The sequence below is a fragment of the Sciurus carolinensis genome, chromosome 13, assembly GCF_902686445.1.
Source record: "Sciurus carolinensis chromosome 13, mSciCar1.2, whole genome shotgun sequence".
NCBI classification, from domain to species: domain Eukaryota; kingdom Metazoa; phylum Chordata; class Mammalia; order Rodentia; family Sciuridae; genus Sciurus; species Sciurus carolinensis.
In genome coordinates, this window is record NC_062225.1 from 6,412,550 (window position 1) to 6,428,138 (window position 15,589).

The 15,589-nt window shown below is 40.0% G+C and overlaps 1 protein-coding gene across 1 annotated transcript in view; it reads right to left on the minus strand.

Annotated features, from left to right (window-relative positions):
- Tmem131 (transmembrane protein 131) overlaps positions 1-15,589 on the minus strand; it is a 155,769-nt gene that overhangs the window by 52,473 nt on the left and 87,707 nt on the right. The window contains exons 5-11 of the mRNA XM_047522346.1: positions 15,443-15,566; positions 9,964-10,080; positions 8,247-8,369; positions 3,964-4,044; positions 1,921-2,071; positions 1,765-1,821; positions 797-858 (exon numbers count right to left, since the gene is read on the minus strand). Coding sequence (XP_047378302.1) covers positions 797-858; positions 1,765-1,821; positions 1,921-2,071; positions 3,964-4,044; positions 8,247-8,369; positions 9,964-10,080; positions 15,443-15,566 — 715 coding nt within the window. The remainder of the gene's footprint in view (positions 1-796; positions 859-1,764; positions 1,822-1,920; positions 2,072-3,963; positions 4,045-8,246; positions 8,370-9,963; positions 10,081-15,442; positions 15,567-15,589) is intronic.

The following is a 15,589-nucleotide window of genomic DNA, read 5'->3' on the forward strand; positions in this document are numbered from 1 at the left end:
AAATCCTTAAGAAGCTCTGAATTCGGCTTCCACTGCAGTGGGCTCACCCAGTGGCTGACATGGTACCAGGCTCACATGACGGATCTTTTAAAGAGCTTCCTGAATTCAGGTTTTGAGCACTAGCACAGGGTGCAACAATGCTCGGCTCTCCTGTCCCACTGTTCCCTGTGTGTGTGTCTCGGGGACCTTATCAGGGAGAGGCTGTGGGCCAAAGCAATATTTGACATCTCGTTTTTATCCTGGCTAAACCTGTCTCATGGCATGCACCCAATTCCATTATAAGGCACAAAAGTCCCTTGTTCTATGTACACGTTTGAAGGGAAGAGAGGACCCTACTTTACAAGGTGCTACAAGGGTCACGACAACAGCCGCGAGTTGGGAAGGGGGCTGTGACGGACATGAAGAGAGTCCTACCATGCCTTCCACTAGGTCTTGGCTTCACTGCTCTTTCCAACTCATCTGAATCTCCCCTGCCCCGAGATGGTTCCATGATCTCAAGTCCAACAGCCACACCTGATGGGATGCTTACAATCCACCTTCCCTCCACAGGGGCACACAGATCCCAGGACTTCAGGCCACGGGCCCTTTCTACAGATCTGCCTGGATGGGAGCCTTGGAGCCCAGCCTGGACAAGATGGCCACCTTCCCTTCCTCCTGGGCCACCAGAGGCAGACCAGCTGTCCACTAGTCGCCAGGTCGCCACAAAGGAGAATGCCTTTAAAGCAGGGACTTAATTACATTCAGCCCCATCTTAAGTTCAAAAACAAAGGGTATAAACTAAGAAGTAAAAACTTACTGTTATTGGTACATCTTTTGTTCCTGAATTTAATAAATGAAGATTTAAAACTTTTGGTAGATCTGTCAAAAAGAAAAGAAATATTTCTTAAAAAGGCGTGCTTTATAGCAAGTTAGAATCTTTACCATGTGAGATACCAAACTGAGGCTATTCTAGAACGTGAATTATAATGATGCTCACCTTAATAAAACAAACATGAGACAGGACTCATGCGACTCATACGAACTATGTGTATGATGAGAAACGCCCCTCTTAAACAAGCCCCCAAAACAAATCAAAACAAAAAATCCAGAACATAATCTTTAATAGATTCAGATATTAATAATCTTTTAGTTTTCCAGCAAAGCATAATGAAGCAAATTAGTAATGTACAATAGAAAATTACCACAATAAAAGCAAATCTAATTTTTTAAAAAATGTGGTCTTCAATCTTAAACAACTAGATTTTAATTACATATGGACCAAATAAATCCCAAATTACAAGTACTCTTACTTTTTCCTAAAATAAAAATCTTTACTTGGTTGTTTTCAATTTTAGAATTTGAATTCTTTCTCTGACCATCTTGGATAAATTTTTAACATTATATCACTATAATGAGATTGAATAATTCATATTTAAGCAAATATAAAGAAAAATTTTGATTTCCTTTATTTTACTACTAGGAAAAAAAAAAAAAAAAAAACCACTCAGCATAACTGAATGGGTGAAAAATGGGGTAAGACCCCAGGAAATGGGTTTCTGCTTCTGCCTTCCAACCAGAAGACTGAAGCTGTGCCCTGCCTTAGTGTCCCACCTGGTAAGCAATGCCATCCCTGAGGAATGGGATATAGACTTGTGAATGCTGGGAGACCCCAAAAGGAGATCTTTACGAGACCACTCAACCCAGTGGTAAATTACTTCCAAAGCTGAATTACAAAGTATAGAAGAGCCATCCGGCATTAAATCCCATTCAGGGCATTTTTTTTACCTTGTGTTCGTAGTGTACCAAAATCTAACATTTCGGTTGAGGAATAAATTCCAGGAGCTTGGAAAAAAGAAAAGCAAACAATTATCTTTCACTTTGCCAGAGTAAGATGTACTGAAAAGAAAACAAATGAACTTGGCTTTTCCTGACTCCACTGACCTGTTGTGACTTCGACCTCCACAGGAAGGATGATGAACTCTGAGCTGTCAGAGGCATTGGTCTTTATTCTGATGAAGGCTGTGTGATTATCTGCTTCTCTGGATGAAAAACTGGCTCTCATCACTCCTTTGGTTTCATAAGGAGGGATTTCCTGACAAGTAAAGAGACCACACTGTAGCACAGCATTTGAAATGTTGCAACATGGCCTCGTTTTATTGATTTAGATCATATTGACTGAGGGCTGCATTACTATTTTATGTACCTACTAGGAAAAAACCACTGACAATTAGATATGTTACTGGAGCTCGGGATATAGATCAGAGCTAGAGCTCTTGCCTAGCATGGGTGAGGTCCTGGGTTTAAGTCTCAGCTTTGTAACAAAAATTTAAATAAATACGAGTTTTGCTGTGGTGGCCCACACCTGTGATCCCAGCTACCTGACTGCAGGTTTGAGACTGGGCAATGTAGTGAGAGCCTCTCTCAAAATAAAAATTAAAAAGGGTCAGGGATGTAAGCCCAAGTTCAACATCCAGTACCACCAAAATAAAACTTCTGAATTTCTCATAAACATGTTGTACTGGCTTTAATACATGCTTCAATTGTGGAGAACGTTAGAATGTGAAAAAAATACACTTAGAACTGACAAATCATGGAAGTACAGCAAGAAAAGTAAAAAAGCCAAATTATCTGAAAATGAACCGTGAATTGAAAAATCACCATTAATAGGCAGCGCTAATCTATAAGCCAGTCTCTGTGTCGTATGTTAGCAGTGCTTAGGTTTCAGGTCTAAGTTCTCTAACCAACAGAAATGTCACCACCAGAGGGAAACATTTTTCTAGAAGTGCACAGGAATCTCTGTAGATGATAGCCAAGAGGGCTTAGGCCTGCTTTCATTTAAAGCCTAACAGAACAAAATAAAGGTTCCCAAGCAAAGGCAGTCCACGGCACTCTACCACTTAGCTACATCCTCAGCTATGGTTTTGTTTGTTTGTTTTTTCCATTTTGAGACAGGGTCTTGCCGAGTTTCCCAGGCTGGTCTTGGACTTATGATCCTCCTGCCTCAGCCTCCTAAGTAGCTGGGACTAATTAGAGGTGTACCCCTTTGACAAAATTGTTTCCAAATTTTCAAGTCAACATCCCAAACTGTCTCCTCTACATCTCTTTCCTGGTTGACACTGGTTAGAAAAGAGAATTAAGAGGACGTGTGGGTGGGTGTGTGTGTGTGTGAGAGAGAGAGAGAGAGAAAGAAAGAGAGAGAGAGAGAGAGAGAGAGAGAGAGAGAGAGAGAGAGAGGAAGAAACTTTGATCTTCAGAACTTATTCACAGTGGTAAAGTCAGTGTGTCTCTAACTGAGTGAAGAAAGATTTGAGTGACCTTAGTACAAAAAATGCATTTACCATAATAGTCTTTTCCCGCTTGGATTAGAGCTCGGTAGACAACATTTTTAAAGACTCATATGGCAAAAACCTTTCAAAGAAGGTAGTTCCTGAATATTTTTTAATTTGGTTAATATTTGTCAAGAGAAAGTGATTCTCTAAACACTGAAAAAAATTGGTGTTAAATATTCGATGACATTGAAGGTAGATGAAGATCACCCAAGAATTTTAAATTTCCTTTGTTATCATAGGGAATGGACTAAGTTCTCCCTGCAAATGTCATCTCCTCTAGCAACAGTGAGTCTGAATGTTAAATCCTCTACCTTCAAAAATATGATGAATCCTTCCCACTGTTTGTTCTCCCCTGAACCCCAAAGAAAACTTGGTATAAACCACATCATAAATGACCAGATTCAGAGGTGACGTTTCCAACACAAAGAAACTGCTTCTGTTCTATAACGTGGGCTAAAGCTCTGGCCAACTTTGTTCACCGTCTTCTCTAAGAACCACAACTCATATTTTCCCCTCACTTTTTCATTCAACTTTCAAATATATCTGAAATACATTTAACGTTTCAAGACATTAAAGAAAAGCCATCCACATTTCTTCAGGCAATGAAGAGTCAAGAAATTTCCAGTGTGTTTAAGAAACAACTGGCTTCACTCACCCACAGTTTTCTGGTACCTCCCTGTTGCCCCGTTGGAAGTTCCAGGTGAAGGTCTCCTCCACTCGAGTACATCTCTACAACCTGGGACAGAGGGGCGCATGTCGGTTAGCATCGAAATCACATTCTCAACGCCAGTGACTTGTGGTTACAGAGTTAAGTTTTGCATCATAACTGTTTATCTGAAAAACCGTGTACAGAAATAAATGTAGGATATCACACTATCACTTGATTCGGCACTTCATATATAGTATAAGCAACAGTGGTACTATTAATTAAAACAAGGTAGCTTTGAAAACTTACAGTGAAGCTGTTTCAGAGACTAGGTTTAAAAAGCAACAGAACACTTAACTCTTTTTCCACAAAATAATCTGTGGAAATCATTATTGAGTTTTAGAAATACCTGTTTTTTATATCTTGTAGAAACACGTGTTTCTTTATTCACACAGATACCAAGAGCTTATCCAGTAACTACAGCTGTGACAGGGTGAAGACACAATTATTCTGAGCTATATGAAACCAATCTAGTGCAGTAACAAAGTATCTGTTTTCTGGGGAAGGGATAGAGGTTAACCAGAACAAGGGCCCAGCTGAACAGGAAGAACTCTCAAGTTCTACAGCACCGGGTGGGGGGTGGGGGTAACTATGCTGGACAACAAGGAAATGTCTATTCAAAGTAGCTAGTTAAAAGGATTTAGAATGTTTCCAACACAAATAAATGATAATTTCTGATGTGACAGATAAGCCAGTGACCCTGATCCGATCATTACACATTGTACACATGTAATGTAATGTCACAATGTACCTCAAGATACATATAATTACTACAAGTCAAAACAAAAACAAAATATAAAAAAAATCTGGCTTCTCCTGGTAGCAAAATAACAGGTACCAATTGCTCTTGTGTTTACACTTACAAGTTTTTAGAAAAGTCCTAAGGGATCACTGAAATACGGTAAATAATCCATACTTCAAGGGTACCACTTGAGGATTGTGACACAGGTATACAGGTGTGAAGCCACACTGCATTTAAGATACCGAGCAGACCCACTGCCCGCAGGGTCCTTATGCCCTCTGCAAACCATTCTCCTCCTCTGCCCCTTCCTATTTCCCAGAAACCACTGACCTCTCTCTGTCCACGCAGATCAGTGTGCATTTTCTGAAGTTTATATAAAGGGGATAAGCAGGGTGCACTCTTGTGTCTGGCTTCTCTAACTCAGTGTGATGGCCTTGAGACCCGCCATGTTGGATGTACTAACAGCTCGCTGCTTTTCTGTTTTATGGCTATTTTGCAGTTGCTATGTGTTCACACACTGACAGGCAGCTGGATGTTCCAGCATGCAGCTATGAGGCTAAAGCTGCTACGACACGGAGCAAAGTCGGCGTGGACACCTGCTTTCCTTTCTGGCTGAGTGCCACGGGGCAGACCAGTCGGGCGGCAGGAGACTTCCCTAGGCAGGCAACCCTAGCTCTCTGAAAGGAGGAATACGTTTCATCAACTTAACTAAATTTGGGGTGATGTGGAAGGGAAACTTTCACTTGTTTAATCACAAAAATGTCCAGAAGTGAATACAAAGGATAAAGCCAGGGAAGCCGCAATACTGGCATGAGCTTAAAGCTTTTTGTTTTCGTTTTCTTCTTGCGGTGCATGCTGCTGTAGAAGTACTGCCTTTTGCAAAGACTGATGGGCTAAGATTTCCTGACTGTAACTCATCTCCTGACCTACTCCGCACTCTTCCAGAGCACACGCTGTGTTAACCATGACTACATCCTGACTGCTGCGGGGACTGCACGGCTTCTTCTGAAAAACCAGAAAATATCACGCATTATTTCATTTTATCTTTCAAGGTAACAAGGCAACAGGCATAATAATGTTTGGAAATAGAAGACTGCTACTGATGATAGGGAAGATGAACAGGAAACAGAGGCGGAGAAACTCTGAATTACAAAACCAAAGGGAAGATGGCATTAAAATTAGGAGCTGGTGACACAGTCTGATTTTCATCCAGTACTAATTGTCCTAATTTAGTAGAACTTAGAAGAAAAGGTGGCCAAACAACAGTCAGAATATAATTTATGTTAAACAAAAGTATGACTCTGTGCCCACATGTGTGTTGTAAAGGCACAGAAAAGGTGTGGGAGCTGCATGAAGATCCCAGCAGAGTCTCTGAGAGGGGCTCCGGCCTGGAGCTGTGCTGTCCACACCCCAGTTGCCGGCCACATGTGCTCATTTAAATTTAAAAACTGGAACAAATGAAATTAAGTGTTAGTTCTTCAGTCACCATAGCCACAGGAGGCTGGTGGCTACCGCCCTGGACAAAGCAGAAGTAGGATTTTTTTGTATCACAGAGTTCTGTTGGAAAGTAGGGCATTCAAGGGAACCCCTGCCTCCCTGGTGTCTGAGCTGCTGAAGGTGATTTTCTTAAATCTAAGGACAAGCCCATGGACACAGCAGTCCACCTTATAGGACTCTCAGGGTCGGAGCACCTTCCCATTAAACTACACTGGTCCCAAGAGGGCAACTTTGGTTCCCCTTTCTCTCCTGTGTGCTGGTGAATGGCCACTGTGGTAAATCCTGAAAAGACTAGAGGAAATGAATTCAAAGTGGTAACTGTTCTGGAGGGCAGCAGGGTGACTCCAAAGGCTGAAGGGAAGAGGTACAGACCCCAAGGCTACTTAAACAACTGGAGAGGGCCAACATCTGTGAGTCCTGTGAGCTCCACCCTTCCGGGAGACAGCAAGCTTCTGGGTCTGTGGTCTGCCAACCACAGAGGGCACTCTTGGGTGCTCGATGACACCCCTTCCACAGCAGGGTGGGGCAACTCACGCACCAGGGTCTGACAGTGAAGGACATGGTTTTATTTCATTGGAAAAAAGTCAAGAAAAGAAGCAGCAAGAATTTCTGGGGCTTCTATATACATCTGTAATCAAAGTCAGCCAGAACAGAGAAAATTCACTGGGCTCTAAAGTAGCAAAGTTATCCGCATGATGGAGTAATGATGAAGACAAGAATCCACTTGCAAAAGCAGGAAACAAGGGCATTTTCCTTCTCTGTGATGAAGATACCTGAAGACATTAAAACTAGAGCAACGGATTTTTATTAGTAGCCCTTCTCGGCAGGTGCAGGAGAGACTTCCTTCTACTGCTTTAGTTTGTAATTCCTAAGAGTCTCACTACTTAGGTCCTGAAAATCTCCCTCTGCTCCTCCTCATTTCCCTTTCACTTCTGATGAACTTTTACCAAGGGGGATTTGAGAAGGATACAAACCACTTTAACTGCCACGGCCTTGTCTCACTACACAGTATATTCGTTCTCTTCTCCCTGCCACTTTCAAGTTACTGTTAGTCCTGCCATGGGGTCCGACCAACTCTGCGTCCTGGAGCATTTATGATGGACGATTCTGGAAAGCATCCTCATCTCCTTCTAACACAGACAACACAACTCGAAGCTCTAGTAGCTACATGTGTCAGCTAGTTGGAAGTCACTTGATGGGGGGAGGGGATTTTAGGAAACCCCTGAAGGAGTGACACTTGTCACTCCTACTGCAAAAGAGACAAGGAGAGAGTTCAAGACTGGCTAAGAGAAGGACTTAGATTTCACAAATAAAAGTCAGTTTGCTTTACATCGTGATTCTATATTACTCTTTCCCTGGATTTTAATTTCTAAGATGCTATCACTTAAAATGTATTATTATAAGAAATAAATGCCGACTATTTTATTTATTTATTTATCTATTTCTTTATTTATTTATTGGTGCTGGGGATTGAATCCAGGGGCACTTAACCACTGAGCCACATCCCCAGCCCTTTTTTGTATTTTATTTAGAGACAGGGTTTCACTGAGTTGTTCAGGGCCTCACTAAGTTTCTGAGGCTGGCTTTGAACTCATCATCCTCCCGGCTCAGCCTCCCAAGCTGCTGGAATTACAGGCATGTGCCACTGCACCCAGATGCAAACTATTTTTCTTTTTTAAGTTTATATTGAACCAGAAAGATCCCAGAAAAACGGCTTGTACAGTTGAACACTTTTCAAATTAAACATGGAACAGCCTCAACTATAAACACCTGAGAAATCAAGGTCACTTAAAAATGGTCCCCAAACTGAAAATCCAAACTGCTATATTCCAGAATTCAGACTACAGTACAATTGTATTAAAGTTAATACCCACTTTAATATACATATAAAACTTCATTATTTATTTGTCTTGGAAAATTTAACAAACTAAGATTATATGATATAGAATTCCCACCAAAACGAGGCTCAGTTAAAACCACCACCTGAATTCACCTGCAAAGGCTCGCTGTGAGGGTTGTGTATGTTTATTATAGGTGAGAAACTGCTATTCACGGGCACTCTGGCTCCGAGGAATGGCCTCAACCGATACGGATTTGGAACTCCAACACCAAATACCTGTTTTGAAGAGGAAAAAAAAACCAACTGAGTTGCTTTTATAACTGCAATTTTTATGGTTATAATTCTGCTTGCTCTGGGGAGACTGGCAAATCTAATGTAGATGGAAAAGTAACCCTTTTTAAAAACCGAATTTGGCTACATATTTGATTTACTCTATCGTGCATTTCGAATGATTTCTATAATACACAGGAAATGGAAATGATCGCAGTCCCTCATGAAACCCACAAAAAGAAGAGAACAGGGACCCACAGGATTTCCTTGCTTCGACCACCAGGAGACAGACCCATGGCTACACAATCTCTCAAGCACTGAAGCAGCCCCACGTCATCCCCACATTGGTGGGTCCTAGGTTGACTAAGCAGGGGAGCCAGTTATTCAAATGGCGAACAGGCTATCAGTGTCTGTGAGTCATGAACTGGGGCTGGGCTGGGGAGGATGGAAGGCAGTCAGCCGGCGCTGACGGTGTGTCGAGCAGAGCATCGGAGTGAGGAGGGAAGGAGATAGACTCAGGAGACACTTAGGAGGGACACTGGGAGAAAGCCTAGATGTGGAGAGGTAAAGGCAGAAGACAGCAGGCCCCAGGGGATGACCGAAACCACAGCGCCCATGCTGGCTGCGAGCACCAGGGGATGCCTCTGTAGGGCCATGACTTCCACTCTCGAAGCTCACCAACTTCTTGCTTGCTGGCCAAGTGTTAATGGGTGTCACCTACACAGCCTGGGGAACTTACTGAACAAAGCATCGAGGGTTTACTGAATGCCCACTTGACAACCTTGAAGGACTTATCCAGTGGAAGCAAGCAGAATGTGGTTCCTTGCTAAAATGGAAAACTTACTTGATACTTATTTTCAAAACAGAAGTGCTCTGGGCACTGAAGAGGAAATGTGGGGGGGGGGGGCACAAAAACTATAAATTATATTAGTCTTAAGTAAGGATTTAAACACTCGAGTTCCATGGGCAGCAAAGATTGCTAGTAGGATAATTGGGGCAATCACTCAACCTTCCTAGACTTCAACTTCCTTATCTAAAAACCACTAGAACAACAGAGTCTAATGCAAGCGGAAGTTCATGGAGTGTCAGACAAGTAAGAAATGCTTAATAATCTTGATATATCAAAATCTTGATTAACACACAGAACGGCTGATATACAAAAGATTTATTATATGATTCCTATAAACATGAATTTTCTTTAATAACTGAAACAAAGAATCTATGTAAAATAAATTTATCAAAATTTGAACATTATACTTCCTAAAAAAAGCAAGCACATACATTTTAATCTTAAAGCTATTATTAAGTATGCTTCATAAGTGTGTTAGAATTTTTTAAAATTGAGTCAGTATAAAAATATTTTTTACTATCCTTTGGTCAACCAATCTCACATTAACCCTTTACCTGCAGCTTTAAGATCATTTGTTCATACTCTGAATTGAACAGGTATGTTCACAGAGTATAAAAATGCTCTAAGTCTAAACTTACATTTTTATTATCTCAAGTTTCTGAAGTGAATTCTAAAAAGGTTGTCATATGAAATTGGTGATGATGAATATATTTTATAAAAATAAATAAAAGCTTTAATTCCGGTTCTTACCTGGTAAGTAAATACCCCATGATTAGATGTATTAATAAATAAAGTATTTTCTACATTTCCTACTACTCTTGCAAGAAAAACTACATCAAATGATGTATTTCCTCCTGGAAGAATTTTCTGAAAAAGAAAATGAATAAAGTTAAATTGATAACACCCTCCATCCCCCCCACAATCTGATCATACTGGCCAAAATTAGCTAAAGTTCTCTAAAATGAGTACCTTAGAATCATTTACATAAACTAGCACTTTTCCTTTAAAAGTTGATGCATTAAGTTACCCAAGCTTTTGCACAATGGAAAATAATAAAAGATGTCTTCATAAAAGATGTCTGCAGTCACATGTCTTGTCCGTTACCAGCCCAGAGCCCTGAACAGCAGATGGCTGCCTTGGACTCTGTCATTCAGTGTTTGCCAGGCTGGAACGAAGCACCTCATTATAGGCAGTTCCATGAGCAGTCAATCAAGCAGGCGTTGGACTGAAGCTGGGGTTTCACATGGATGTGCTACCTACTACTAAGCGGCAGCTTGTATCATTCCGAAGAATAAGCCCAGGCCTCCACCCCTCCACCGCTGCCATCCATCCACACAAGGCACAAAATGCCCTTGCAATTTGAATTAGGAAAGACGGCAGAGGACAAAGTACATGTGGGATCTCACTCCTGTCATCTGGGGCAGACTGAGAATGCCACTACAGTCAAAGAAGTAAAAACTTATTACACAAAACAACAGAGGCTGTTCCATGAGGTTCAAAGGTGGGACTGCAGTTCTGCCTGCAATGAAGCCTTGAAGTGCAATAAGCCAAGTTGATAACTTCCCTCATTCTGCATCCAAGGCTGCGACTCTAAAATGCTCCCAAAGCATAGCAAGACATACACAGTATGAGACTCTGCTTTACTTAGGATGAAAAGGGTTGGAAAGAGGGTTTCTCCTGCATGTCAGCAACAAAAAGCAGAAAAATTTACTAAGTCACAGCTTTCCTTGATCCTATCACAGAGACTGGTTATCAACCACCCTAAATCTAAGGAAGACAAACACTTCCAGCAAGAGACACAATGTGACTGCTGGCTCAGCCAACCCAGAGATCGGAGGCAGATGGGCCTACCACTGGGAGGCAAGAAGGATTCAGGGAAAGTCTCTACACAGTTTGAAGGCTCCCAGGAGAGCACAGAAGATGGGAGCACGAGGTGGAGTCATGATAGGATCAGAGATCAGTAACATCCACATCTGATAAGTCCCTAGAGAGTCAGAAACTGAACAGGGCACTTTCAGATGATCCATGGCTTATGTCAGTAGTCACAAGAGGAATCATAAAATATTTTGAATTGATTCGAAATGAGAACATAATGTATAGAAATTTGTGGGCAGCAGTTAAGACAATACTTAGAAGGAAATTTTAGCAATAAATGCTTATTTTGAATATAAATGTCTCAAATCAATAATCTGTTTCTGCTATGAGAAACTAGAAAAAGAGTCAATTAAATCCAAAGTAAGTAAAAGGAAGAATAATAAAGACAAGAAGAAAAATTAAATAGAATACAGCAAAAAATAAAAATCAATAAAACCAATGCTGGTTCCAGAAAAGCCTATAAAACTGATTAAAAAAAAAACCCTATACAGAATAACTGAATGAAAAGGGAGAGGATAAGAACAAAAAACAAGGAACAAAGTGTGAATATTCTTACATACCCCTTACACATAAAAAAAGATAAGGTAATATTATAAACAAACATATGTCTATAAATTTGATGCCTAGAGGCAACAGACACAGTCTCATTTCTATACAGGTGGCAAACCTCTTTTAATTTGTATTTTCTTATATGATTTAAGTTGCCAAAGTCACCCTTATTTTACTTACTAATACAGTGCAAAGGTATAAAAAGAAAAGGTTCATATCCTCAATCAAGCCTCTTCCATTCTTACCCCCCTTGGGTTATCAGTCAACCTATCTGTAACTTGCTCTGGCTCTTACCACCACATGTACATGGATTCTTTGCTTTCTATGAAAACAACATTACATTCAGCTCCACAATGAGCCTACATATCAACATATATATGTTATTCACAAGCATATCCTAGATCAACAGATATAGATCTATTTCATTCTTTTTATCATCTGCACAATATCCCATATAAATGCTAAATCACATTCTGTTCAATTCCCAAGAAATGTATGGATATCACAGCTTAACCTAAAAGAGGATAACGAATGTCTGGGTTCTACAACTAATTAAAAATATCATTAGTATTCACTAATGGCATTCAACCCATAAAATTATTCTTCATTCTAAAGCATATGCAAATAAGTGAACCAAAACATTAATATTTTAGCCATAGACTGAAACAAAGTTTTTCTTAGTTTCCAGTTTTCTTGGAAATTGATTCAATCAAAAAGTTTCAGTCAAAGACAAAATAATTTTTGTTTCCTTGCTATGTGTGTAAGGCATCTCACCTTCCACAATTCAAACAAATAAAATGTGACTATCCGTATAATATTTAAAAACTGTATCCTTTGATGTGAAACATACACTGCATATTTTATGGTTAATAATAAGCTAGCTATGAAAGACAGTAGGATGAAATTGCAGTCTTAATATTATGTAACTTTTAACTATTTATTAAATTTTAATGACATTAAATTAGATAATATTTAACTAATAACTAGATAAATTAATAATTGAGAAATAAAATGTCAAAACCACATATTCTATATCCCTTATTTCTAGTCTTGATTTTCAGTTGATCTTAAAAACCAAAATCTTAACAAGAGGATTATTTGTGTGTGTTATTAAAACATGGCTATGTTAAATTTGACCTTGTAAATAATAATTATTCTTTTCTCTATTCCCTACTGGTTGATATGGAGATGGTATCAGTTAATAATCCAACTCTGTGAGTTACAGAAAATTTTTTAGTGCCAAAGAAGTGAAACCTGACTAGGGATGCTGAGGACGACACAGGCAGGCAGAGTGAGGGACACACAGAAAGATCTGCTTGCCTGAGTGGATAGACACTTTCCTTCCCCCAAGCCCTGGCGGCTGGCCCAAAGCTGAGGAGGAGGGAATGAGGTTCTTACTTCCCCCAGGGGTTCATTCTCTCTCCCTTCCATCGCCTGAGCTTCTGGAGTCAATGTTACTGCAGGGAAAAAAGATGGAAAGACAAAGGAGGAGGAACAAAGGTAAAAAGAGCAGACTGCAGCTGAGCCCTTGGAAGAAAAATCTGGACTACCTAAATGCTGCTTTTACTGTTTAATTCCACCTCCTGACAGCAGAACACACAGATCTATTTTTAACTTGTTCTTTGATTACATACATATTTAGTTTATATTTTTAAGAATGTTCAGGAAAACTATTCGCATAAGTTCATCTGTAGAAACAGATCTAGTTCAAAATGGTGAACTGGTGATCTTTAGCTAATGTTCGATTCATACTGTCATTCTAAAATTGAATTCATTATCCATGTGTGAAAACTGGGAGAAATATATATATACACATATATAAATCCTTATTCCTGACCCTCCTTGGAGAATCTGAACTCACAAAGACTGACACTCCCACATGACCACCATGACTGCGGCCAATGGGATGACGCCTTGGTGGGCCACATGCTCTCCAGAGAAACCCTTCCCCTCTGGTTTGTTCCCTCCTTTCCGTTGTTTATGGAACACAGCAAGACTCTGAGTTGCAACCCTACGTTAGTCTCTGCCTTGTAAGAGTGGAGAAAAAGGTAAGAACCCTGGCCTTTACCCCAAGTAAAGTTGGTGTTCAGAAACAACAAACATCGTTTGAATTAGCAATGTTAACAAGTTAAAAGTAAAAGGTACAGTGCAGGTGTGGACTATTTGAACTGTTTCCATTTTCACCTGCGCTCTGGCCCTACATGCACACTGGCCATGAGGAAGCTGGTTGGTTTGTTCGTGTTCGGGTGTAAGGCACACACCACTCACTGCAGCTCAGTACCATTCGGATCACTGGCAGGCTAATGACCCTAGATCTTCACCTTGGCTCCTACAAATAACTGCGCAACTTGGACAAGCCCTCCAGGACAATGCTCTTTGTTAGTATACACAGGTGTCTTTCACATTAGAATTCTATTATTTGAGAGCTTTAGCACATTTATATAAAAGAACTGTGGAAATATCTTTTAGGTACAAAGAATAACTTAAGGGAAATTTACTTTCAGAAACATTTAAGAAAAGATATTTCCTGTGAGTACTACAAAAATAATAAAATTTTATTACCAAAAATAATATGATGACTTATCAATCCTTCATTTATAAAATGCTCTTAAGTGAAAAAGTCAAATTTGTTTTTTTAAAGAAATCCTAGAAGTTGCTTCCTAATAACACATGATGAAATAGGACTTTAGAAATGAGAAATGTAAAAATATAAACAACTGATACAAAATTAATAACTTCTATGTTTAAAAAAAGTTCCTTTTTTGTTCTTCAGTTGCATCTCTTCAAAGGAGTTAGTGAAAAAGCTGGGAAGATGAAATTAGGTTCCATTTATTTACTTCCCTCTGATATTAGAGACTTACACATTAAAGCTTAATGTAGTCTTTTAAATTCAAAACTTAAGATCCAATTTTTTATTTTGATCAGAAAAAAGTCATCCTTTTTAATAACAAGTCTACTGACTACAAAACTGTAAGTACAACTGCAGAGCAGGCTTGTGGTAGAGCACTAAAACAGTCCCCGGAGTCCCTGCCCCAATTTCTGAGAATGAGACTGTGGTGAGGACTTGCACCTGTGGCTACTGACAATACATGGTAAAAGGGATTTCTCAAACGTCATCAAGGTGAGCAGTCGGTTGACTGAGTTAACAGAAAGGCAGACCATGCAGTGGCCCGAGCCAGTGGAGTCCTTCAAAAGCAAAGTTTCCTCCACTGGGGGCAGAGGAGGAAGCAGGAGGGGAAATGACACGCTGCTGCTGGCTCGGAGGTGAGGGGCCCCTGAGAAGGAATATGGGTCTGTTGTCAACAGTAGCGACCGAGGGGCCTCTGGATCCACAACCGCAGGAACTCAATTGGGCCAACAACTTGAACGAGTTTGGAGGTGCAGTTCCCCTCAGAGCCTCCAGACAAGGCCTCAGGTAGACAGCATCACGTCCCCTGTGATATGCTGAGTGAACATCCCATGGAATTACAACCTACTGACTGCGTGCTAAGGAGTGGGTATGGTCTTAAGCCATTGAGTTTATGGTAATTTGTTATGCATCAACAGAAAGATGTCAAGGAATTATTAAGAGGAAATCAACTGACTGTGACAATGTTTAAGATATCTAGCTGTTTCGTGTTCTGTGTTGAGAAAAAGAATGTATTTTTAAGGGAAGAAGTAATAACTCAAGAAATTGGACAAACTGAAATATAAGAAAGATAAGAAACATTCAAGCCAGATTCTAATTACAGTAAATAAAATTACTCATCAATAAAATATCCAACTAAGCACCCCAGGAGAAATAATTTTTAATAGAGAAACTTACCCTATTTTGAAAAAATGATGCATGAAAATGTGATGTTGTAGCAGATATTGATACTAAAGTAATGGTTTCTTCAGAACTAGGATTATGTAAGTAGACTTTCTCCATTTTTGGCATTCCAACTGGCCTGTAAAAATGAAAAGACAACTG